The sequence below is a fragment of the Scyliorhinus torazame genome, chromosome 4, assembly GCF_047496885.1.
Source record: "Scyliorhinus torazame isolate Kashiwa2021f chromosome 4, sScyTor2.1, whole genome shotgun sequence".
In the NCBI taxonomy this organism is placed as follows: Eukaryota; Metazoa; Chordata; class Chondrichthyes; order Carcharhiniformes; family Scyliorhinidae; genus Scyliorhinus; species Scyliorhinus torazame.
This window is the reverse complement of record NC_092710.1, coordinates 158,895,325-158,922,383: the sequence shown is the minus strand read 5'-3', so window position 1 is coordinate 158,922,383 and position 27,059 is coordinate 158,895,325. Positions and strand designations below refer to the sequence as shown.

Genomic DNA, 27,059 nt, shown 5'->3' with positions numbered 1-27,059 from the left:
AAAGGGGGGGGGGAGGGAGGCCGATATCCTGGCCTTCTCCTCCCTGGTGCCCCGAAGACGGATCTTGCTGAGATGGAGGGACTCGGAGCCCCCAAAATCAGGAGTGTAGGTCAACGATATGGTAGAGTTTCTCAGTCTGGATAAAATCAAGTTTGCTTTAAGAGGATCAATAGAGGGATTTGCCCGGAGTTGGCAGCCGTTCATCGATTTCTTTAACAAAAACTGAACGTCAGCAGTAAGGGGGGAAAGGGAAAAAGGGGAGGAGGAAAATAGGAGGCATGGTAATGTTAAATAAGGACAGGGAATTTAGTATATGGGTAATTGAGGATAGGGCGGGAGAAGTGGGGTACATGGTTTATTGTTTGTTGTTATTTTAGGGGGTATTTTGTGCATCGACCCGCGCGGTTGTTTTAGAAATGTCAATATGTTAAATTGTGAAAATTACAAATGCTTCAATAAAATATTTTCTAAAAAAAAAAAAGAAATTCACCTCAATCAAGATGCCAAATTAACATTAATGAAGAAAATAACAGCATTCAAGGAGGTCAAATCCACTTGTCCAGATGGTTTTTATTACTGGGATTTAAAAGAAGCAGGTGGGAATATTGCAGATGCCCGAACTATAATCTTCCAAAGCACTTTTGATTCAGGAACCATTCCTTTAGATCTGAAAATTAAACACGAAGCAGGATGAGGGATCAAACCAGATAATTATAGCACAGTTAACCTAACATCACATAGCAGGAAATGAATAGAGTTTATAAGTAATGATGAAATGACTGAACACCTTTAAAACTTCCAATAAATCAGAGAGATCAAGCATAGATTTGTAAAGGATTGGTCATGCCTAATGAACCTAATTGATTTGTTTGAAGAGGTGACTAACATAGCTGACAGGGGAATGTCTTTGGATGTTATTTTTATGGGCCTCCATAAGACATTCAAGAAAGTCCCTCATAAGAGACTGTTAGCTAATGTTGAAGCTCGTGGAACTGAGGACAAATTATTCACCTGGTGAGGAAATTGACTGTATGGCAGGAGACAGAGGAAGAATAATGAGCAAAAACTACAACTGGCAAGATGTAACTAATGGCGCCACACAGGGATCTGTGTTGGGCCTCAACTATTCACTGTATTTATTGGTGACTTAGATGATGGAATAGAAAGTTGCATATCTACATTTGCCAATGGCACAATGATAAGGAGCATTGTAAGCAGTGTATGTGGAAGCAGAACATTACAAAGAGGCTAATAAATCAACCGAAGGGGAAAACTGTAGCAAATAGATTTCAATGTAGGTGAGTGTGAGGTCATTCACTTTGGATCCAAAGAAAGCACACTTTGTGATTGTCAAAAATCTAGAACCAGTGGAGATGCAAAGATGCCTAGATTCCATGTACATGAATCATTAAAATAATTAAACAGGGCTAATGGAATGATGGCCTTTGTGTCTAGAAGACTAGAATATGAGGGGTTTGAACTGATGTATTCAGTTCTTGGAGGAATTGGAATGTAGTTTACTAGAATTTCAAACTGCAAAGAGGTAATACATAAAGTAATGTTGTATTCCCTGGAATTTGGTCAAAGATGAGCCATGATCTAATTGAATGACAGAACAATTTTAAGAAGCTTTTCTTGTTGCTATATTCCAGATGTTGAGCGTTCAGCAAAACAAGCTTTTATGCACCCCTTGTGTTAGTTAGTTTCACCCTCATTTTAAGACTGGTGGTTGCTGTTCTTTACATTTCCTGTTTTCATTTAGAAATCTTGCAGTATCTCCTCATTTTGTAATTTAACAAAATAACATTTTTGATCAAACAGTTCTTACATCATTCAAAGTATTAACTTCCTTGCATGATCAACAAATCTGTTACCTTATTTTAAAAAAATTATTTCTTACGTAAACCATAAGAAATAGGAACAGGAGTAGGTCCTTCGGCCTCTCAAGCCTGCTCCGCCATTCGATTGGACCATCACTGATCTGACATTCCTTACCTCCACTTTCCCGCCCTTTCCCCATAACCCTTGATTCCCTTGCTAATCAAGAATCTGCCTATTTCAGATCCACAACCCTCTGAGAGAAGAAACTTCTCCTCATCTCAGTCTTAAATTGGCACCCCATTATTCAGAGACTATTCCCTCTGATCCTGGACTCTCCCAAGAGGGGAAGCATCTTCTCAGCATTTACCCTGTCAAGCCCCTTAAGAATCCAATATGTTTTAATGAGATCACCTCTCATTCTTCTAAATTCCAATGAGTAGAGTCCCAACCTGTTTAACCTTTGTTCATAAGACAATCCCTCCATTACGGGCATCATAAGGCGTGGACTTAAGTAGGGTGCTCTTTCCAAGGGCTGGTGCAGACTCGATGGGCCGAATGGCCTCCTTCTGCACTGTAAATTCTATGATTCTATCACCATAGTGAACCTTCTCTGAACCGCCTCCAATTAAATAATATCTCTCCTTAAATAAGGGGACCAAAACTGCCCACAGTACTCCAGGTGTGGTCTCACCAATTCCTTGTACAGTTGTAGCAAGGCACCGCTACTCTTGCACTCCAACCCCCTTGAAATAAGAGTCAACATTCCATTAGCGTTCCTGATTACCTGGTGCACCCGTGTGCTAGCTTTCTGTGTTTCGTGCACAAGTACCCCCAAGTCTCTTAGTGTTGCAGCTTTCTGCTGTTTTCTTCATTTAAATAATACTGTGTTCTGTTGTTCACTGCCAAAATGAACAAATGGATGGCACGGTGACACAATGGTTAGCACTGATGCCTCACAGTGTCAGGGAACTGAGTTTGATTCCAATCTTGGGTGACCTTCTGAGTGGAGTTTGCACACTCTCCCAATTTCTCCATGGGTTGCCTCCAGGTGCTCTGCTCTCCTCCCACAATCCAAAGATGTGCAGGTTAGGTGGATTGGCCATGCTAAATTTCCCCTTAGTGTCCAAACGTTAGGTGGGCTTGCAGGGCTGGGGTGTAGACCTAGGTAGGATGTTCATTCAGAGGTTCAATGCAGACTCAATGGGCCAAATTATCTCCTTCTGCTTTGTAGAACAAGAACAAAGAACAATACAGCACAGGAACAGGCCCTTCAGCCCTCGAAGCCTGCACCGATCACGTGTCCTATCTAGACCAACCGCCTGTGTCCTCCTATACCCTGTCTGTTCATGAGCCTATCCAGATAAGTCTTAAAGGTCGCTAACATATCTGCCTCAACCACCTCCCTTGGCAGTGCATTCCAGGCCACCACCACCCTCTGTGTAAAAGACTTGCCCCGCACATCTCCGCTGAACGTTTCCCCCCTCACCTTGAACTTGTGCCCCCTTGTAATTGTCATTTCTGCCCTGGGAAAAAGCCTCCAACTGTTCATCCTATCTATACCCCTAATAATGTTATAAACTTCTATCAGGTCACCCCTCAGCCTCCGTCTCTCTAGGGAGAATAATCCCAGTTTATTCAACCTCTCCTCATAGCTCACACCCTCCATACCAGGCAACATCCTGGTAAACCTTTTCTGTACTCTCTCCAGAGCTTCCACGTCCTTCTGGTAGTGCGGTGACCAGAATTGGACACAGTATTCCAAATGTGGCCCAACCAACGTTCTATATAACTGTAACATAATTTTTGGACTTTTATACTCGATACCCCATCCTATGAAGGCAAGCATGCCATATGCTTTCTTTACCACCATTTCCACCTGTGCTACCACTATTAAGGATTTGTGGACCTGCACACCCAGATCTCTCTGTGTCTCTATGCTCCTGATGGTTCTGCCATTTATTTTAGAGCTCCCACCTGAATTGGATCTACCAAAATTCATCACCTCGCATTTGTCCAGGTTAAATTCCGTCTGCCATTTCTCTGCCCAATTTTGCAGCCTATCTATATCCTGTTGTATCCTCTGACAAACTCCATCACTATCCGCAACTCCTGCAATCTTAGTATCATCCGCAAACTTGCTAATCAGACCTGCTACGTTTTTTTCCAAGTCATTTATATATATTACAAAGAGCACAGGTCCCAGTACTGATCCCTGTGGAATACCACTAGTTACAGACCTCCATTCGGAAAAACACCCTTCCACTGCTACCCTCTGTCTTCTATGGCCAAGCCAGTTCTGAATCCATCCAGCTACTTCACCCCTGACCCCATGTGATTTAATCTTTTGCACCAGCCAGCCATGAGGGACCTTATCAAATGCTTTACTAAAGTCCATGTAGACAACATCCACAGCCCTTCCCTCGTCAATCATTTTTGTCCAATTCCCCCCCCAAATTCAATTAAATTAGTGAGACATGACCCCCCTCGTACAAAACCATGCTGTCTGTCGCTAATAAGACCATTCACTTCCAAATGTGCATAGATCCTACCTCTGAGCATCTTTTTCAACAATTTCACTATCGCTGACATCAAGCTCACTGGCCTATAATTACCCGGATTATCCTTGCAACCCTTCTTAAATAACGGTACAACATTGGCTATCCTCCAAATCTCTGGGATCTCACCTGTGGCCAATGAGGACACAAAGATTTCTGTTAAAGACCCAGCATCTCTTGTCTCCCTCAGTAATCTGGGATGGATGCCATCTGGTCCTGGGGATTTGTCTACCTTAATGCTTCTCAACACACCTAACACTTTCTCCCTCGTAATAACGACCTGTTGTAAAGTGTGTACACATCCCTCTGAAACACCACTAATCAACATGTCCCTCTCCTTTGTTAATACCGATGCAGAATACTCATTAAGATCTCACCCACTTCCTCTGGGTTCTAGACATTTCTCTCCTTTGTAGGGTTCTATGAACTTTACATTTTCCCACATATACTGCATTTGCCAACTTTTTGTCCACTTACTCAATCTATCAATATTTCTTTGCAAGCTGTTTGTATCCTTCTCACAACTTGCCTTTCCCCCTATTTTTGTGTCATCTGCAAATTTGGCTAGAGTACATTTGCTTCTTTTCTCCAAGCTATTAATATATATTGTAAACAGTTGCAGTCCCAGCACTGATCTCTATGGAACTCCACTGGTCACACAGGCTCCCAACCTGAAAAAGAACTCCTTATCCCCACTCGTTGTTTCTGCCCATTAGCCAATTCTCTATCCATGCCAATATACTCTCTCCAACACCATGAGCTCTTATCTTATGACTTAACTTTTTGTGAGGTACCTTGTTGAATGCTTCCTGGAAGTCCAAATACAACACATCTACTGGTTCCCCTCTATCCACTCTGGCTTCCTCAAACAACTCTAATACATAAGTCAGACAGGAGCAATGCTGACTCTGCTTGACTAGATTATGATTTTCCAAATGTGTTCATAGAATCATAGAATTTACAGTGCAGAAGGAGGCCATTCGGCCCATCGAGTCTACACTGGCTCTTAGAAAGAGCACCCTACCCAAGCCCACACCTCCACCCTATCCCCATAACCCAGTAACCCCACCTATCCCCATTACCCAGTAACTCCACCCAACACTGAGGGCAATTTTGGACACATTCATTACTTCCTTAATAATTGATTCCAGCACTTTTCCAATAGATGTTAGCCTTTGGTTACATTCTACAAATATGTCAACCAAAAATAACGATAGTTATTTCTAGGAGTGTGAACTGGCCTGTTGTATATATCAGCATTCTCGACTTGTTTGACATTTACGCTTTATTTCTATTTGTTGCTTTTACCTCAGAGTAAGAGTTCGGATTTTTGAAATATTGGAATTTCATTTTTAGTAATTTGACTAATATAATTTTAGACAGAAATGATGTACAGTACTCTTTTATTAGAAATGTAACGTTACTTATAAGTTTAGGGTGAAAATCAATAATGCTACTTTTGGTATTTGAGAAGCTTTGCCGCTGTATTCCTCGTGCTTTCATGACACCGGCTGAAAATAAATGAAGATAGGCGTTTTCCCTTTTAAGGGTTTATTCACAAGGAGGCAAAAATCACAGTGACAGTAATTGAATAATTTGATTTCTTAATTATGCAAGTTGAAATTGCCTAATTCACATTCTGTATTAGACTTGCTAATGCTCGAGGTGAATTTGCCTTTGAGAAATTCTGAAGTTTACAGTAACATTTCCGTGTTGAGAAAACCGGGCGCGTCAAAGTGGGTTTAAAAAAAAACTCTGGGAGATTGACTTCTTTCGGTGTTGTTTATAGGTAGGCTCGATACAGAGACGTGAGCAAAACATGTGTGGAGCATTACTTGGGACTGACTCTCGCCCCTGCGAAGAATTTACACTGCAGATGTAAGAACATTACGGTAAGATCTCCTTCCAATGCGATGACTCTTTTGTTGAGGGGCAATGTCATGGGAGTGAGTAAGGGCATTGATGCACTTCGCTAAGTAATTTATTCTCAGGTTGATCCTGTAGTATTTCAATCGAAAGCGCACGGCAATTGGAACCCCCTTTGGTTTCCGCAAAAATCAAGCGACAGGAGAAAAGGTGGGAAATGCGTGCTTTTTTAAGTTGTAATAAATATCACCCCCCCCCCCCCCCCCCCAACCCCCAAAAAAAAAGATCATCGGCAGTGTTGGAGCAGCGAAAGCGTTCTGTGAATCCGATTGAACAAGGGTGTCTCCCTGGCTCCCCGCCCCTTCAATTGGGAGCCGGGCTGCCAGTTTGTTTGATTGACAAGCCGGGACGGAACAATCCGGGACTCCCAGTGGGGAGTGTGGGGCCGGGGAGCAAGCGAATGAGTGAGGGTGGGAGGCGGGAACCGCCACATGTGCAGCGCTGAGAGCGGGCTGTCTCACCTAGGACAGCGCGGATGGAGGAGCGCTGAGAGCGGCCAGCCAGATCGCCAGGTAAAGCCGCGCTGAGCGGGGGCGCCAGGTGAACCCCAATAAAACCCACCCCGTCGGTTTATAGAAAAAATAAACAAACACCACACACCAATGTGTTTTAAATTGGCGCGGGGGCGGGGGACTCTCACTGAGCCTTGTCTGAGGGAAGTCTCCCTTATGTATATTTAAACAGTTGGAAGCGAGCCAGACTCCAGGTGAGATTTGCCCAGAGAATATAAATCTATTGATAGATTGACTTTGTTTTGAAGGGAGGCAAGAGGGATTTTAAAGGTGCGCTTTCTTTTCTCAGCGGTAAATTGGTGCAGTTTATGTATAAACCGGAGTTATGTGAGTTTTTCCCCTCTCTGCGGGAATTGCCCGGTGTGACTGGGGAGGGGGCGGTAAAGGGGGGACGATTGGGAAGAGCTACATTTTGTGCCTGTGTGTCTTGTTTTCCAGGTGACATTTCCTGCCCGTGTGTCCGGCTTGATGTGTCATTGATGGGAAATCAAATCGATCGGATCACCCACCTGAGTTACAGCGAGCTGCCCACGGGCGACCCTTCCGGCATCGAGAAAGACGAGCTGAGGGTGGGGGTCGCCTACTTTTTCTCGGACGAGGAGGATGAGGTGGACGCGGAGCGGGCTCCGTCCGAGCGGCAGTGGAAGGAGCCGGTCGCCGGGCAGGACGAGGCGGCGGCTACCGCGGTGGCGGGAGCGGGCGAGCTGGAGTACTCCGCCTTCTGCCGCCAGGAGTGCATCTTCTCCAAGCTGGGCGGCAGCCAGGACCTGACGGTGTACCCGGTCAACAGCCTGCTGCCCAGCTGCCGGGCCGGCGACCTGCTGGAGCTGCCGGCCGGCGGCCAGCCTCCTCACTGGGCCGTCTACGTGGGCGGCAGCCAGGTGGTGCACCTGCACCCGGGGCGCCGGGAGATCCGCCAGGAGCACCTGGCCGAGGTGGGCGGCGGGCGCCTGGGGGCCCGCGTGGTCAACACCTGGTACCGCTACCGCGCGCTGCCGCCCGAGCTGGTGGTGCAGAACGCCCGCGGCCACCTCGGCCTGGCGGGCCGCGACATCTGCTGGAGCGACTCGGAGAGCTTCGCCGCCTGGTGCCGCTTCGGCAAGCGGGAGTTCAAGGCGGGCGGCGAGGCGCAGGGCGGCGGCGGCCGCTACTTCCTCAAGCTGCACCTCTCCGACAACTGGGTGCACACGCTAAACTTTGCCAGCTTGGAGGATTTGATCAGGGAAAAGCGCCGCAAGGACGCCAGCGGGAAAATACGAGTGCTAAAGGAGCTGTCTGTACTGAATCACAAGTAGCACGTTTCTTTTCCGCGCTTGTTTCACACCCAGCCTCCTCCACCGAGGGGAGGGGGAAAGAGTCTCCAAGGGGATGCCAGCATTCCTGGCGCCTGCTGCGAAGCCCGGTCTGAACTGAAGGGTTATCTGCTCAACTGACTTATCCACCTGGCCGAAAACACGGAGACCCATTAAAGGTGTGAGCTTAACCACGTACATTTTCTAACTGCCAATTCTTACAAGGCGTTTTTGTGTGCCAATTGTTCATGTTATGGTTTCAACCTCGGACACTGCAATATTCCTATCAGAGGTGATTTTAATGTTGCCCCTTCGGCTGGCCCCTGTGCAGGAATCCTCCTGTTCCTATATTTTTTTTGTTCAACGTTTTTGATCTTTTATGTCCTATTTCTCTGGTGGGGTGGCAGGGGCAGGGGAGAGAGAGTTGCATTTTCAGTATTGGAAATAGCAAACCAAATGAGAGGGGCAGTGTTCAGCTTCGAGATTCTGCCACTCCATTTCAATGTGTATATTCTTGAAGGAGTGTTGAGGGGATGATGTATACAGCTCTCTACGTTGCATTACTGAGCAGAATAGCACAGAAATAACATTGTGAAGATGGCATAAACCTGCCCAAAAGACGTGTGTTCTTGAGCTCTGGGGACTGTCTGTCACTTGGATCTCTTGTCATCGTCTTGCAAAGCACTTTGAAATGAGAGGGCGTATCAGTGCTTTGAAATGACAGGGCATATCAGTGCCTGTGAGCCAGGCATGAGCAGCAGCGGTCACAAGAAACTTGAGCCATGCACATCTCATTTAGGTGGGCTACAGGGAACCAGCTCCGAGTTATTCTCAATGGGAATCTTTGGGTTGCGGGAATGCCAGAGTAACTTATTGGAGAATATTGTTACTGTACAAATGTGAAAGGATTGTGTGCGTGGCAGTCCCCTCTTGTTTTCTCTGTTTCCTCCGGCATTTTTTGCATTGGCCTGTGGAGGCAGTGTTGCTTTGGCTTACTGGAGTGATACCGGGATTCCAAGGGTTAAGAGCAAGGGGTGATTTGAATGAAATTTTGAAGATATTAGAGATAAACTATCTTATTTCTGCTGGTTCTGGAGTGTCAAGACGAGGGAGATTAGCCACAAGAAAAGCCAGATCTTTCGGGGTTGAAATTAGGAAACAGTGTGGTAGAAGTTAGGAATTCTCTTCCAGAAATGGCACCTGATACTTGATAAATTAATTACAAATCTGAGATTAATAGATTTTTGATATCGAAAGATATTAAATGATGTGGGGTAAAAGTTAGGCTGCCAATATCTGATTGTGTGACAGAACAGGCTTGGGGGGCGAAAGCACCTGTGCTCCATGTATCGTCGACCAGAGACCTTATGGGTCAGTGGAGATATCTGGTCATTTGACATCTAATCCAATACTGTACCGTCTACAGGAGATCTCTGGCATGCTTGAGCAGAGAAAGCTGCAGTGAGGCTCTTCAACTAATCAGATTGAATAATGTTGCTCCTAATTCTTATCATTAGAATGAGAATGGGTAATTATTCAAAGTTCATACTAATACACTGATCTTTATGTAGCTCCAGCAATTACGGTTTTTGTAGACCAAATACAGGCCATTGTTTTGCTTGGATTGGCCCAGCACATTGAAATCTCCACAGATTTTTTAAATGCTGCACAAGGTTAACTCACCAGGCAAGTTGAGGATCCTTCTCTCACTGGTTAAGACTTTGGATTGATGGGATCCTTGCATTAGAATTGGAAATTTTAAACATTTTTTTAAATTTTTAGTTAATTAAAAAATCTAGATTGTAATGGGACAGACTAAATGAAACCACGACTTGTTTTCCCTTTGTTGTAATTTATTTGTTTTGTAATATAAGCAATATTGTCTGTGCTGTCACCTGTTGTGCTGTTCCAGTACGCTGCTGGGTTGAATTATTGGCAAGACTGTTTGGCACTGCAAGTACTGCAGTCTTGTAGTTTGACACCGAGCCCATTTCTGGTTGAAGTAGTAACGTGAACAACCCCATGCCCTGTGAAAGAGTAGGCTTCCTCTTTTCATGTAGGTAGAAGCATTAATAAATGCACTAAGTGCAGCTGTTTGCTCAGAATATTTTTTATCATGCAAGATCATTTAACCAGATTTGTTCTTTTAACATTCAAATATTAGGCAAGCACTTAAAAAACAAACTGTCATTCACTGTTTTCTACACTTATCAGTTCTGAAGTAGCAGTCTGGAATATTATTGGAATAATTGCCACATTCTGTAATTTGATTTAAATATTTTGCCATGGTGAGAGAACCAGAGCCCAGTGTTAACTAAACCACAGTCCCTTGCAATAACATAAACCAAAATGAAGTTAAATCTACATTACAGGCAATTGTCTCTTAAATTCATGGAACCATCAAAGCAGGAATTGCCCATTTAACCTCTTGTGCTTAAATTATTGTTTTCATTTGTGCTTATTGGCCATTTCACTAGCAGTGCTTGTAACCTCAAATTTTATATAGTAGGACTACAGCAAAGAAAATGAGTAGCAAAGTTACCAAAACCCTTATTGTACTGCTGTCTGCCCAAAATTAATTTTTGCCCCAAATAGTTACATCTGACTGCCATATATCCCAGAAAATATATTTTCTATCTTCATGGCTAATGCTAAAAAAATTACCCGTTTGGTAAGTTTTTGACTGGTCTAGGACATTATTCCAATCATCCTGCAATTGTCATAAGACAGATCAATTTAAAGGAATAGGAGGCTCACTAGAATCGAGCAGAAAGGCACCTTCTAGAATATGTCTCCTTCTGAGCTGACGTTGGTGGTCACTATTTGTGTTGTTCAATTAAACAAAATTAAATTCCAGTCTCTATTATTGAACCTAGTCAGTACCAACAGATCTGTGATAAAGAAATCAGCCCCTGTGAAGTAACAAACAAAAAAAAGACGCTCATAAATAAAACCCACGCAGGTATTTTCCATTGGACCCCAATGAAGCAGTTAAAATTTATTAGTTAAAGTTAATCCAACTGGAAAACAGGAAATCTGAAAATGCTAGTTTTAGGCCACCTTGTGTTTTCTGTAAACAACTTTATTAAGCAACTGAAACCTGGTGACTTCATGCATTCATATGCTAATCATTGCTAGTTTGCACTGGCCTCACAGACTGAACACCTGATTAACCTGATCCTGCGTAAGCCACAACATTTCTGCACTTTAATCAGAAATTGTGGAAGTCCAACAGTAGAAACCAACCCCATTTTCTACTTTGATGGAGATGGATGGTCAGGTGTGTTTGTGTTTTCTTTTCCTGAAGGAACAACCAGGCCATGATTTCTGCAGTAGGTTTTATCATAGATTTCATTGGTAGATTAAAGCAGACGAAGCCACTGATCCACATTTCCTTAACTAATTTAGTCAAATCATCTCATTCAGATTTGCATAGCGAGTGAAGTAGAACTCCTGTTCCAATTGTTTAACTGGGTTCATTATTTTTGATTAATCTTGTTTATACTCGTACTTGTACACCAGCGAAAGCCCAGCATCTCCCAGAATCCACCTTTCACTGTTTCGTATCCTGGTGTGAACTGATCAAATTAAGTCTCGTATTGGAATTATTAAAACGGGACAACAAAAAGAGACTGCATTTTCCAACATATATTCTCCCTGCTTGTCTCCATTATTATAATAAAGACACTTCCATAGGCTTTCGTCATGCAGGGACAAGTAGATGCAGCAAACTAGGTGAATGTACCATTCAGTCTAACATTGGAGCATGTTATACACACAGCCAACTTGTCCAGGACAGTAGCAAAACATGAGATAGTGACTTAGCTTGCCCACACAGCTCGTTTCTTTTTATCAAAGTAATCGGGTAGCATGCAAAATTGGCTGCTGATTTCCCTATCATCCATATTGTGCAACTACCTACGATGAATTAACACCTGAAAAACCCACCACTGAAATCAAGAAATTATATTTGTTTAGCTCTTCAACATGGTGAAACATTCCAAGGCACTTCAAGGAGTTTTATCAAACAAAGAAATCTGTAACCTTGTCACACAGTTGGAGGAGTGCAGGGATCTCGCAGGTTAAAATTATAGCTTGGTGCATTAATTCAAGCACCAGGTTCTCCAGTAGGCGCCAGCATTTATACTGGTTTTTAAAAAAGGAATATTTCTGTATGCTGTTACACTGTGTACGACCTCTAACTGTTCAACTATAAGACTTTGTTTAAAGGAGCTCCCTCGTCCTAGCCTAGTTCTACATGTTTTAACTTTTTTCGCGTCAAATTTCAGCCAGTCTTTTACCCATATTCTTAAGGGGTGACAAAGAAAAAGTGGAAAATATTTTTTGGTTTCTTGTGGCTGTTTTTTTTTTTCATTTCAAGTGAGCAATTTCACAAATGAAAGGTTAATGTTATCCCAATGATGATATGGGGGTAGGTGCCAGTTGGAAGGGCCTAATACTGTCCTTTTGGAACTTCTTTTAAGAAATTAGAATGCCCCGAGTGGTGCAGGTTTTCCCACATGGATCTGGTGTAATAAACCTCTGCCATTAAAAAGATTGAGTGTTCAGGAAGCAGCTCGCGATAATTGCTGGAAACTGCTGTGGACAAATTATTAGCATCTTTCCTCTCCCCATCCTGGGGCATAATGGGCAAGGCAAGAGGCCCCAAATTAATCTGCCATCTGCAAATAGATGAGCTGTGTCTGGAGGCTGACAGACACCGACAATTTGCCTAAGGTATTGGAATGAGGCTCATAGCCCAGTTTTGAAGCAGTATTGGGCCTTCCAATTATGGGGTGTGCCTTTGACTATCGACCTGGAATTCAGCCTTAAGCACACCTACATGTACAAAAGACTGTTTTAAAATATTGTATTGAAAATATCAGATTTGATTTTTAAATCTCTAAAATTAGACCGAAGAAAAATATCTTGATTAATTCTTTCTGAATACAAGTATTGAAAAATAAATAAAATAGAAAATGCTGGAAATACTCAGCAGGCAAGGGAAGCATCAGAACCATTGTGATGAAGGGCCCTTGACTTGCAATATTTATTAATTCTGTTTCCCTCTGCTGAATATTTCCAGGTTTTTTTTTGAGATTTCTAGCATCAGCAATATTTTGCTTTTGAAAAATAAATAGTTGGTCTATATTGAACATGCGTTTCAGTTCCAGTTTAGTAACCAAGTTAATTAGATTCCAAGATAGAAGGTAGCAGCTTATATATGTGAACATAAACCGTAAGTGGCTAATGCCTCAATTAGTATGAAGTCCACATCTACGCTGCCCCAAGCCTTTACCTGCCTAGTAATTGCTTGTGAAATTAGCAAGTAAAATAATTTTACCATTTCCAAATCCATTCCAAATATGAGCCTAATGGAACTGATATTTTGTCTATATTTGCTGCAACTTATATTTTGCCTATAATTGCTGCTTGGATCGCGATTTTTGTACTATGGATTGGTGCATTGATGTTTATACCGAGATCAGAATAATGCTGAGATTAGGTATGTTTATTTTGGGCTGGTTTAGCTACTTGGCTGGACAGTCGGCTGGTGATGCAGAGCAAGGCCAAGAGCACCGGTTCAATTCCCATACTGGCAAAGGTTACTCATTAAGGTCCCACCTTCTCAACTTTGCCCCTCGCCCAAGGTGAGGTGATCCTCAGGTTAAATCACCACCGGTCAGCTCTTCCCCCTCAAAGGGAACAAGCCGCCTATTGTCATCTGGGATTATGGCAGCTTTACTATTTGGAAAACACCGTTCCAAGGCAAAATGTTGCTCTTTATGTTTTCAGATCAGTAATCGACCGATGAATCATTTCAGACCACAGTAGCATTTCGATATTTGTTCAGTGAAATCTTGCTGGCATCAGTTTAGCTGTTCAGCATGTCTTTTGTGCCTTGTATTTGACAAAGGAGGTGTGCATATTTAATGGATGGCAGGCTAAATATCAAAGATCAGCAACAAAGGAAAATTTCCACTAATTTTTGTGAAGGCACTGCTCCATTTTTAAAGAGATCCATTTTTTGAGATCTATGCACTTTTGAAATGAATTTCAAATAGGCAGAAAGAATGGAGCCCTGATTTTCCTTATTGGTGTGTCATCTTAACATAGAACTGGTGAGACAAGGAAAGCAAAATGATGAACCGATCTGGCCCTGGCTCGTGTCTTCTTTCCCCACACCCCAAGTGCTTTCTGGTATATAATGCATTAGCCAAGCATTTGATGCCGTGTTAGCATAGAATGCAGATGGACATGTTACATGTCCCACCAACGGGAGCGTATTAATGCTGGGTGGCAAGATTGCTGATGTGTCCCTGGCATTTGGTGTTAGGTGCTGAGGAAGAGGGTGGATCTATATAGCCACTGACCAAATCAAAACCGAAATTTAAATATAATTTCACCATCGTTAAAAATCTTCAGCTGGTACCATTGTCTGGTGCCAAGACACCATATCATGGTAATCCAAAAATAAGGTCATAAATGGGTAGTCACATATAAAACAAGGAGGCACTTGTTTATCCAGAGTGGTTACAGAACTGCTACCACATGGGCGTAGTTGAGACAAGTTGACCAGATGCATTTGAGGGGGAAGCTAAATACGTACATGAGAGATAAGTGAATAAAAGTATATGCTGAAGGTTAGCACTGCTGCCTCATGGCGCAGAGGTCCAGTCCCAGGTTCGATCCTGACCCTGGGTAACTGTCCATGTGGAGTTTGCATATTCTCCTCGTGTGTGTGTGTGTGGATCTCATCCCCACAACCCGAAGATGTCCAGGGTAGGTGAATTGGCCTCGTTAAGTTGTCCCTTAATTGGAAAAAATTAATTGCCTACTCTATATTTTTAAAAATAGTACTTATGAGTACAGGGTTTGCTGAGAATGTGGTATATGACTGGGCTTATGCATTAAGTCTACGGTGCGTGTTTTAGGCTGCAGACCCTTAATTTATTAACAAACCTTTAAAAAAAATTTGTTTGCACTTCAGCCCCACGCTTCTGGTCTATGGGTACACGAAGAGGGGCAGGGTAGGGAAGGAAGAGGCCTCCTCGTGAGCTTGGGCCTGGTGAATGTCGCCATTCATGGGTCAGGCAGTGGGTGATCGAGAAGGTCATCCATTTTGATTGTCTGTCCCTCTTCCATGGCTATGTTCGCAGCTGGGTGTCCCTGGAAAAGGAGCTTGCAGTGTCCACAGGCACCATCACTGCCTTCTGTGCCCGGTGGGCACTGCAGGGGCTGGAGTGCTTTATCGCTCCTCTTAATCGCACTTTGATTTGATGTTTGTTAAACTTTCATTGATCTTTGTTTTGTTTGGGTAGTGCCACTCTCCGGAGAGGCCCTTTTTTTCGTCCCTAAGTTTGTTTCTTTTCGTATAATTGTTTGGCGTCAAGAGTCTATGGGTTAACCAATTGTCCCTATCTAGTAGGATCTGTGCAGTTAACCTGATGAGGCATGATGAATTTATTTAAGCCCTCGGGGCCCCGTCTGTATAGATGCACTGTTGATACAGTTGTCAGAATTCCACTTAATTTGAAGCATTCAGGAACTTGGGCCTTGATCCATGCAAGCAAACTCCACGGGAGATCAACTAAGGTACACTTTCTGAGTGAAGTTCACCACTTCAGTTAAATAAATGGGTTCATGCCTGATAATACGCAGAGAAAAGCAGTGTGGGCATGAGATTTATTGGTTGTAAAATGAACTTTGTTTAAAATATGTAACCACGAACAAAATCCTGATTAAACAAAGCAAAGAGGTTTCTTTTCCTTTGAATATCTTAATCGTCCAGTGAGAAACTGCCCATTTTGATTTGCAATATCCAGCTGCAGCTTTGTTTCTGTTTGCGCTTTTGGATATTCAGGCTACAAGAAGTTTAACAATATTTGCAACATACTTAATAATTATATGAAAGGAAGTGGCTGCTTCATTTGGATATAAAAGTTAGCTAATTGTGGTTTTATCCTTTTAGAGTAATTGAAATTGACCATTCCACTGGAGTTTTCTCTGAATTTTGCAAATTATTTTTCAACAGCACGGCAGCATTGCGGATAGCACAATTGCTTCACAGCTCCAGGGTCCCAGGTTCGATTCCGGCTTGGGTCACTGTCTGTGCGGAGTCTGCGCATCCTCCCCGTGTGTGCGTGGGTTTCCTCCGGGTGCTCCGGTTTCCTCCCACAGTCCAAAGATGTGCAGGTCAGGTGGATCGGCCATGATAAATTGCCCTTAGTGTCCAAAATTGCCCTTAGTGTTGGGTGGGGTTACTGGGTTATGAGGATAGGGTGGAGGTGTTAACCTTGGGTAGGGTGCTCTTTCCAAGAGCCGGTGCAGACTCAATGGGCCGAATGGCCTCCTTCTGCACTGTAAATTCTATGAACAGTAGAGTTTTTCAAAAACCATTTAATTTAATTTATATTCAGTTCTTCAAGGAGAACTGCTGTCTTGCAAGGCAATTGTTTTCATTTGTAAACACAGTGGGAGTAACATTCACTCTCCCAGGAGAGACGCAAACCAGCATTTGGATCAATATCACCCGTTTTACACTATTGTTCAAAGTCATTTGAATTCCATCAACTTCTGTTTCATGCATAATGATGAGAAAGTTGCATTTCTCTATGCAATGGTTGATTGTTGTCATGTTAGCTTCTTGCATTTCAATGTTCAACTTAACTAATTTGAAAAAGTCTTTCAATAGTCAACTTTATTTGACAGATCGCAAGATAAATACAGATGAGGAAGGCCATTCAGCCCATCTTGGCTAAAGCAAGAGCCCAGTTTCTCAACATAACCAGCTGTCTTAAATGCCTCCAGCAGTTTTACTGCCCTTTCCAAAAATATTCTCTAATTTTAAATCGCTCATCATGTAGAAAAATGTCCTAATTCATGTCATTCCTAAAATTGCATTTTCCCAGTTTGAATTAGTGTCCCCTTTTGTGGCAAAAACTTTTAATTTGAGTTCCCAAATCATCTTTTTAATACTGTTTAATACATTATATACATGTCTGTTGGGTCCCTTCCCAGTTACTACATTGTGAGGATCAAAAGCTAAAGGTTTTATCAATCACTTTCCATAATTTAACCCGTTGTCATGAATAAGGCACTTTTGGTCTCTAACCAATTTTCAATATGAATGGAGCAATAGACTGACCAAAGCCCAAAGGTAAAAATGACTGTTGTCTTCACATCTGCTTCCATTTTGGTCCAGACCTTGAAATAGGTAACCAAAGTTCCGCAGGAAGCAAGACCCTCGACCCTGAAACAAACTTAACAGGTAAATGTGCAGCAGGAATCTTTTAAAGGAATCTCTGGAGTGTGCTGTTGAAAAATAAACTGGTGTTGCATTGCCCTTTTCGGAATATTTTTGGGAGGGCAGGATGAGCATAAATAGCTGGTTCCTGAAGAAAAGTTTTTAAAAACATATTTAAATGTGGACCCTTTATGAAGCAAAGACTTTTGGGGAAGCTTGACACCCTGTTTTAATTGGCATGTTCAGCTGGAATGTCCAGTTTCTGGGGAAAGGGTGCCCAGTGGTATGGAAGTAAATTTTGGTGACATAAATGGTTGCAACCCATTAAGCTTTGTAAATGGCTTGTTTGGCTCTCTTTAGTGTACATGTATCTATCACCATTTTTTTCTTTCAACATACAGTATGTTACACTTGCTCCCAATGATGTGCCCAATTACAGGTTTGATCTCACACTTTTTTGCTTGCTAATGGTTGTGTTTTTTCCTCCAGGAGGCTTTCATAAAGTGTAGATCAGACATTTTACATTTTAAAGGTTTCACAGTGCCTTTTAAAGCATTTTTTTTCACACATCATCCAGCAGAGAATCTCTTCGACAATCACCTTCTGTTTCTTCTGTCACAGCTACTTTATTTGAAAACTATTTTCATACAAAATATATGACCAGTATATTTTTGAAAATCAAATGCATTCAGCTTTTTTAAAAAAAAAAAAAGTATTTTATTACGAACATGTATCAAAGCAGGTTACAGCAAATAAACACCCTGGGAAACATACTTCCCAACAATCAACTATACAGTCTGTACAGATTTTCCCCCTTTCTCTCTCTTTTTCTCCCCCCCCCCCATCCCCAATATCGCCACCAAAGGGTCCGGGGTCCACATCTTCCTTCACTGTCCTGGCTAAGACTGCGAACACTCCCGCCTAGAATCTTCCCAATTTTTCGCAACCCCAAAACATGTGTGCATGAGTCACCGGCCCCCGCTCACACCCCTCACACTCATCTGCTACCGCCTGAAAGAACACACTCATTCTCGCCTGAGTCATATGCACCCTGTGCACCATCTTAAACTGTATCAGGCTCATCCTTGCACAAGAGAAGGTCCTGTTTATCCTTCGGAGTGCCTCACTCCATACTCCCCAATTGATCTCCCCTCCCAACTCCGCTTCCCATTTCTTCTTGATCTTCACCACCCTCTCACCTCCCTGCTTCCCCAGCCACTTGTATATATCCCCAATTCTTCCCTCCCTTTCCACATCCGGAAACAGCAGCCCCTCCAGACCTTTCGTCTATAACCTGCAGATCCTGAACTCACTACCCCCTTCGCAGCTCTATCCTCTCCCTTAGCTCCTCCAAACTGGCGAACCGTTCCTCCAAATGCAAACCCCTCGCCTTGATCAGCCCCACTTCCTTCCACCTGCTGTATACACTACCCATCCCACCCGGCTCAAACCCATGATTCTCGCACAGCGGCGTTGTCACCGACATCCCTTCCATCCTAAAATGCCTCCTCAGCTGATTCCATATCTTCACCTTGGACTGTACCACTGGGCTCCCTGGCTACCTACTCGGAGCCATTGGCAACACTGCATTCGACTTTATGATGCCATTTATTATTTCACAGTTAATTTTTTATGATGTGGTTGATTGACATAGGTAAGCATCACTTCATGATGCTTTTTTATGCCATGTCTTGCATCAATTGAACTGATGTGTATCGGTTGTTGGCTTGCAATGTCAACATTGAACCTAAAGTATCTAGCATACCCATGGCTATCCAGTGTGTACAGCTCACTGAAAGCCTATGCATTAAAGCCAGAAAGGCCATGGTATTTAATCAGCATCTCAAATGCAAATGGAGTGCCTGATGAGCACATCAAATGCATATTTTGGATGAGTGCTAAGAGGAGGCCAGGATGAAAAATAAATTGATCAGCAGTAGCTCTCTAGTTCCAATAGGCCCTCCCTTTATGCCTTCACTGGTCTCCATATGGTCAGACAAAGAAAGGAATTCTTGAGTAGCGGAGATCGTTATGTTAGCCAAAGCTTGATGGTGTTCCAGAGGTAATCTGGAGATCCTTGTTGGCAGCTGTGGTCCAACATATTGCCTCCTCTTCGTTGTGGCATTGCCAGTGCATGTGCATTGCAATATCTAAATACGGTGACTTCAAATGATAGAATTGGGTCAGCTTATTTGACCATCGAGGTGGTCAGTCCCTTGGGAACAGGGTCAACATTATTAACCCTATGTCTTATTTTAATCAAAATATAACAAATGGAAATGTAAAATCATAAACAATAATTCTAATGTTCTCGGATTTAAATGCAATAACAGTATTTACATGTATTCTGGAAATAAATGCTGCCATTCATTATGCACATTATACTGCCTTCTAAGTTACATTCATACTGCTGTAAAAATGGGATATTGTTTTCACTGTAATAGTCAGCTAGATGTTAATACTGACAGCTCAAGAGCCATTGCCTCAATCTGAAAGAAAAGGAATGAAACTGAAATGCAGAATGTTTGGTTTTCCCCGTGTGCTGAAGTGTTCTGATTTTCACATTTGATCAGTTTATATTTATGTAAATGTAAAAAAAAATAGGTAATCTGCTTTCTAAGAGATTAAATCAAACAGTTAATAATGCAACAGGGAGCATTATTAAAATGATGTGACGTGAGATAATAGCTCAACATCTTGTATTGGAGCATGAAATTAATTTTGTGTAGGTGATGGCATATCAGATCAAATGCAACACAAGAATCCTCTCCCCAATTTGGAATCTGCAGCCCCCACTATTTTCACTTTGTTCCTTAAATAGGTCTTCTAAATAAAATCTAACGGGGTAATTTTAGAAAGCAAAGAAACTTCCTGATTATTAAGACTCTTTAAAGAACAAATGTACATGGGTAAGAATCCTTTTCTATAGAAAGGCCAAAATTGTAGCAATAACATTACCATTTAAAGTAGTGAATATACTGATCTGCTGGAATGTACAATACATTTTTCTTACTATTACAGGTTGGCAGTACTTGTACAGAGCTGCTGCATTTTCTTATATAACTAATAACTGCAAGTAAACTAATTATTGTATATGAAGTGAGAAACATGATGAGTCAATCTATTAAAATACAGAGGAGAAGCTACTTAAGGTATAGGATTTTTTAATTACCAAAACTCTCTGGATTGAAATTTGATTCAAGTTTTACTTTAAATGGTCAGAAATAGTCCTTTTTGTTTTATCGGTCCCCTTGCGTGTTTTTCATCTTGTATGATTTTTAAAAAAAATAATAATTATGCAGTTTCATTTGATAAGATGGGTAACCAGAGCAGAAAAAAATATAACCTGGCATGGCTCACCACATGTACCAAATCTGACGTTAGAACTGTTAGGACTGAAAGTCGAGGCTACATTGCCTTTCCATATTTAACCCTTTGCTTAATGAAGTTCAAATGAGGGACTACCTATTAAACAGCTCCCTTATGGATTTGTATGAAAGTAATGACTGATACATTTATCTGGAAATAGATTTGAGGTTCTATATTGCTTACTTTCTATCTGCATCCCAGCAGGATGGTATGTCTTATTTATATAATTTTCCTGTCAATGGAGATTATTTGCTAAAGCCAATGGCTGGAATAATTGGAAACCCAGTGGTTATATTGGTATTCACACGCACAGAAGCGTGCATAATTTAGCCTGCAGTTCCTTGTCGGTATTGGATTTGTGCTTGTAGTTATGCGTGGGTCTGAGATGAAGGCACGTGGGCAGTTTGCAGATAAATCACAGGGCTTTAAATATCAAGGTCAGGGGGAAGGTAACACAAGAATGAGAGATTACCAGCTCAAGAACATCTGATCTCCAGACCCAAGGCAGGGCATGGAGATGGAGAATGATTTTAAAAAAAAAATGCACTTTGATTGTTGATCTGTTAAAACATTCTGTTCAGGGAATATGTTCATGTAAATGCACAGATCTGTGCTAACCTGTTACAAAGCAAAATTGTGTTTTCTGTTCAAGTACACTGTCTGTTATGGTGTTTAAACAATTAATATGCATCACACTGTAAACTTGCAGATCAAACAAAAATGCAAAATGTGCATCTGTAAAACTGACAACTGATGTTAAATGTAAAAAACACAATGTGCTGTAATAAAAATCTATTTTTGTCATTATTATGCCTGTTAATCTGCTGGAATGGAGGTGGTGATAATGCTGAGTTACAAAGTGTACTTCTGATTAGGTTTAGGAAAATTTTAACCGTTTGACAATATCCAAACCTGGAGAGGTATGAGGCGATATGAGTTCTTTTTTTTTCCCCCACCGGATCCCCAAAATCATTATTGGATGTGCTTCATGTTGCTTCAACTCCAAGTCCAGGAATTGTCTCTGATGTTTAGTCAACTCTTTAAACATAGGTACAGTTCTGCTGTTAACTCTTGGGCATGTTTTGGTTAGCGGGTGTCATGTTTGTTCCAAATACGGATATAAATCAGCAACAAAGAGGCAGCCACATTTGGGTATGTAGTCTTAGATTATTTTTTCTATACACAATGAAGCTCCTAGTTAATATTTAAACAAAAACTTTTAACTACTAAGAAGTAATATAGAACAAATAAATTAATTATCAAACTTATTTATTTATGGCGGTGTAGCAAGTAATTAGGCAAGCAACTCCAGTCATTAGTTCAAATCCCAGTCCAGCAGGTTGCGAAATGTGGTCACGTTGTGCACTAGCACCAGGAAACAAATGGCCTTAAAAGCTGTAGAATTTTCATAAAACCCATCTGGTTTGCTAATGTTCTTCAAGGAAGGGAAACTGCTACACTATTTGCTACGACATATTTCCGATAATCAATGTGGTTGTGCCAAAGTTGCCCACAATGTGAATGCAAATCCAATGAAAATAGAAATGCACGTACCATGTGTAGTAAGACCGTAGAAGCCATTCCAGCAATATTGCTGTGGACCTCAATGAGTATAGTGATAGTGTAGGATATTAAGTACTTTAATACAGCCGTAAATGAATAACCTTTCCAGCTTCATTTATTCCTGTTACCTAAATTTAATGTAAACCTTTAAGATATGACATTTCACCCAAATGCGAACCTAATTTCAATTAATATTAAAACCGGTTTCTATTGCTTTGAGTTATTTGCTTCCATGATTTTTGTCTATTTGAAAGGTTTGAATTCCAGAATGCAATCACAATAGTAAGCGTGGAACTGTGAAAATACAAAACTACAATACACAATTTAACAGCGACCATTTTTGGAGGATTGAAGATATTTTATTCCTGATGTTTACTGAATAACTTAAATCTGTGGGAAGGGCTAAGGAGAAATTTCAGTTTACTATGAACTCCGAAGTTGATACTTCAGACATGTTCAAGAAACGCAGGGTGCCAGCATCACAACTTCCTTGGGTAATAAAATAGGTGGGTTAGTATACTCACCTTGTAAGTGTTGCTGCTGATATATTTGTATTTGTACAAGAAAGAACCGGGGGGACGCAGCAATTCAAATTGGCCCGATAGCGGATGCATGGATCATAATGTGCGATTACTCCATCAGTTCCCGTTGAGCAGGCAACATACAAACTTGATGCTGCCAGATCATCGTGATTGTAGAGGACAGCTTGGGGTGAAACATGCTGACACATAGCTAGCCCACACTTTGTAAATGAAACTGCCTCTAGTTAGGGGGAAGTACACACGGACGACAGCAGCTTCTGGTGCAATGTTGGGAAGACTTTGCTGGCAGAAAGGGAATGGTAACTGAGCAGCAGAACTGAGCGAGGGCTCCCAGTTAACTGGTCTGGTCCTTAGAGGCCTTGCGGATGGAGCTTGAAAGGAAGAAAGTGGCTGTGTTTCCAGTGAGGACCCAGAGGACCTCAACGCATATCCTGCGAAAGAGCTGGGAGCAGGTGCCCAAATACATCAATTCCCATTCCCAGAATGTTGTCCTGCGTATCTAGCTGCATTTCTAGAAAAAGTTCAATGATTTCACATGGGGGTTTGGTTGGTTGTGTGAGTAGGGGGTGGAGGATAAGATCTTCAAATGAAATCTACCCACTGTACCACCAACCTCACATTGTGCTACAGCTTTGTCACTCAGAAACCAGGACGCATGCCTACATTCCAATTCACAACCTCCCCCTCGCCCATTTCCCAGTGCTGCTAGCTGCACATTCATCTCAGCTTCCACATACCTCTGTTCTTGTAGGCATATTACCCAAAGACTTTGCAACTCACTGAATGGCATTCTTCCCTCTCTTTTACAGGATGAGGTTGAACATAAATCTCCGTGTGTGCGTGGGTTTCCTCCGGGTGCTCCGGTTTCCTCCCACAGTCCAAAGATGTGCAGGTTAGGTGGATCGGCCATGATAAATTGCCCTTAGTGTTGGGTGGAGTTACTGGGTTATGGGGATAGGGTGTGGAGGTGTTGTCCTTGGGTAGGGTGCTCTTCTCCAAGAGCTGGTGCAGACTCGATGGGCCGAATGGCCTCCTTCTGCACTGTAAATTCTATGATAATCTATGATAAATGTAGCGAGAAACAGATAACCAACGGGTGACGAGGATGCCTGCCATATTTTGGACAAGATGGTGCTATGTATCATGGGACTGGCAGTAACTGAGGCTGTTCCATCTGGCATTGCCGAGGACATTAAGAATGGCAGTATTTTTGTGCTTATCCTTCTCAAATCGTACTTCACCTTTAGCATGTTCCCAGTGGGAACTCAGATTAAGATTCATACTTGATGCCATGCAAGCCCAGCTGATGCCATGCATACTGTAAACTACTGCCATTATTGCTGCAGTGTTCAAAACCAGCATATGCAGGCTCTCGCAACAGTCCAACAATCTGCTACAGCATATTACTATGATGCTAAGGCACTCCTCCCGTGGAGTCTCCTTGGCTTTGTGGCGCACAAAACCTGCTGTTCTCTCTTGGAATGATGGAGTTTCAGCTGCCACTGCTGACACTCCACCAGTATTTCTGCTGATGCCTTTCAGCCAAACGGTCCTGAAAGCTACCGCTTACACTGAGGTGGCGCACTCTGAGGCTGATACGCCAGGTTTTCCTGCAGGGCCGTCTGCTGTTTCCCCAATGAAATTCAGCAGCCATCCACCAGCCATGCTGCAGTCACAGGGATGGGACTGTGTAGGAGCCTACACCAGGCAGGGACACTTGGATGAAAGGCAGTCAGGGATGTACAAGAGTGAATAGTTCAGTTCTGTATGCATTATTGGAAGTGTTGTTATGGAATGGTTTCTTGTTCTTGGATTTTATTTCCAAATTTGAGCCATGCATAAACTAATGGACATTGCAAATGGATTGGTATATGGGGAATTGTGGAACTTGGGGATGAGATCTTGGGGAACAGTCAGCCCAGAGCAAAGAGGTCCAGCATGCCCCCTTCCTTTTCCTTCTCCCAAGATGTCCTCTGAAGGCCTGGTGACAAAGGCTGCATATTTGAGAGCAAGGTTGTGAGGGATCCAGCAGAACTCCATGTGCTTGGAGACACTTGCGAGTGAGCACTGGAAGTCTAGCATGGGCATTTTGTGTTTCCCAGCAGCTAACCTCCAGCTCTTCGTGGTACTTCAAATATCAAATGACTGATTAATACAGGATGGATAAGTCATCACAGCTGTCACGATAATGAACACGCATCAGCAGGATGTTCTCGGCATGATCAACATCTGTCCTTCGAGTGATTGCCTGTCTGATGTGGCCCATCTTCCTGTTAGTATATTGCAGAGCAATATGAAGCAATTAATGGCACCCCGCACCTTTGGGAATCCTACTAGCCTGGTAGAACAACATGTTCACTCTTGCATCTTCACTCTGGTTTGAGCGAAGATGATATAAACCCCCTTTCACTGTACTAGATCTCTGTCACCTCCCTGATACAGTGATACATGGACAACTGTAAAATGTTGGAGATGCCACTTGCTCCCATCTGGAAGGATCTTCTGGCATTGAAATTCATGTACACAGTATCTTCACTACTCATGGCAGTGCCAGCATTGCCCTTCTGTGCAGCTGGATGTCCAGTTGGAATAAGTGGCCCACTTCAGTCACAACCACGTTAGTGAAATGACGATGCTTCAGACACTGCTTTTGGTGGAGATGAAATTATAAGTGCTCTCTGAAGATGCTTATAAGTAAAGTATTTTATTGAGAGCCCTCTTCCTCCTTTGCACAGCTTCTCTCCTTTGCACAGCTTCCCCTATCGGCTGCCTGTGCTCCCATCACCATGTTCGGTCTACAGTTCAAGAGGAACTGCAACTACAGCCCCATTACTGAAAACCAGCCTACGCCTTCCAATTCCTCTTGATCTGTCCAACACCACTCTATAGTGAATCCCAAAGTTTTTTGCTAGATTTTCAACCAATACTGAACACAATCTGCAGCAGCAAGGCAAAGTACTTGGCAGTCCCATGATGATCCCTTTAGATAGTGCTGGTTTGGGAGTTGCAGGCAGGGTGGTACATCAGACAGTTGAAAGCATTGTTCGGTTGGGAATAGTTAAGAAAGGGCATTAACAGGACCTACAAGGTCCAAAGTAACAGGTCATGCATCAGGTCAGTGGATGTTGTCTGATATAAATACCTTCCTATTCTGCATGATTCGGACTCGTGTATGACATGCATTCCCAAGCTCGTGCCCTTACAGTCAGAGTGCATCACATTAGAAATTTTTTGGCTACTATTTTTGCAATTCTGGGCTTTGTGACACCAGTGGTGTTATGGAGCCAAGTTTTTTAAAAATCTTTCGTTTCTCCATCCCTCCTGGTCATTCAAAAATATGGTCGTTTACCACTTAGGGAAAGTCTTTGTACAAACAGTCCAAAATTATAGCTAGGGCAAAGGTTCCATTTGATACAGGAACTCCTGAGCCTTTCTTAATTGATAGGTTCATTATCCAAATGAACAGCTCAGTAGCTATTCACCAGACATTACTGGGACCGTTTTAATATTCGGTTAGCTTACAATCACTTTCTTGGACGACAAAGGATTGCACATCTCATTGTTCCCGCAGAGTGTTTCCTGTCCTGGACAAGCCTGTAGTTTATGATAACTCCGTATACTCAAGCTGCATATAATTTATGGTGTGTAGAAGGATGTCCATAAGTCAAAGGGGTTTTATTCAACTGTAGCTGCTTTGTTCACGTATTTATAGTTCAGTGCAGTGGGAGTTTGAGGAAGGCTGGAGCGCATCCTGAAATAATGAAATTAATGAACGTATTCTCATTACGTTCTCATTGCAGACATTAAAAGTGTTAAAAGGTGTAATACTGCAGCTAAAAATGGAGCTGGCCTTGTGCTTCAAAAATGTGCAGGCATTACTGATTCATGTTTCGGACTATCCTCACAAGTCATCTCAGAACAAAAGTAAATCAACTATTGTATTTTGTGTTGCTGACAGATTGGTAATTTTTTTTCTCTCTTACAGGTCTCGAGTGTTCTTTTTATCCCCCAAGACATTTGTGCTCGTGAACTGCATATTCAATTCCAGCCTATTGAAGCAAAATTAGCATTAAAATGGTGAGAGACTTCCACTCAAAAGGCCAAATCTAGGTGTACCCAGAAGAAGTTGGCAAGAGCCCATGCACTTGGCGCCTCCGATTGGAGGGTTGAAAGGTGCAGCAAGCAAAACCAGGAAAGTCAAAAAAAGTAAAGTGTCACCTTTTTAAAATTTA

The 27,059-nt window shown here is 42.4% G+C and overlaps 1 protein-coding gene and 1 long non-coding RNA gene across 3 annotated transcripts in view; one reads left to right on the top strand and one right to left on the bottom strand.

Moving 5' to 3' along the window:
• Window positions 1-550: 550 nt before the first annotated feature.
• LOC140410559 (uncharacterized) lies at window positions 551-7,474 on the bottom strand. The gene is made up of 2 exons (XR_011940686.1): window positions 7,324-7,474; window positions 551-667 (listed from the first exon to the last, which is right to left on the bottom strand). It is a non-coding gene; the product is annotated as an uncharacterized lncRNA (long non-coding RNA).
• lratd1 (LRAT domain containing 1) overlaps window positions 6,676-27,059 on the top strand; it is a 37,516-nt gene continuing 17,132 nt past the window's right edge. Inside the window, exons 1-2 of one of the 2 annotated variants that reach the window (XR_011940685.1) lie at window positions 6,676-6,814; window positions 7,253-8,285. Coding sequence is in view for 1 of the 2 variants with exons in the window: in XM_072498804.1 (XP_072354905.1) it covers window positions 7,294-8,109 (816 nt within the window). In the remaining variant the exon portion in view is untranslated. Of the gene's footprint in view, window positions 6,815-7,252; window positions 21,530-27,059 lie in introns of those variants that run through there. The other variant, XM_072498804.1, reaches the window with a different exon arrangement.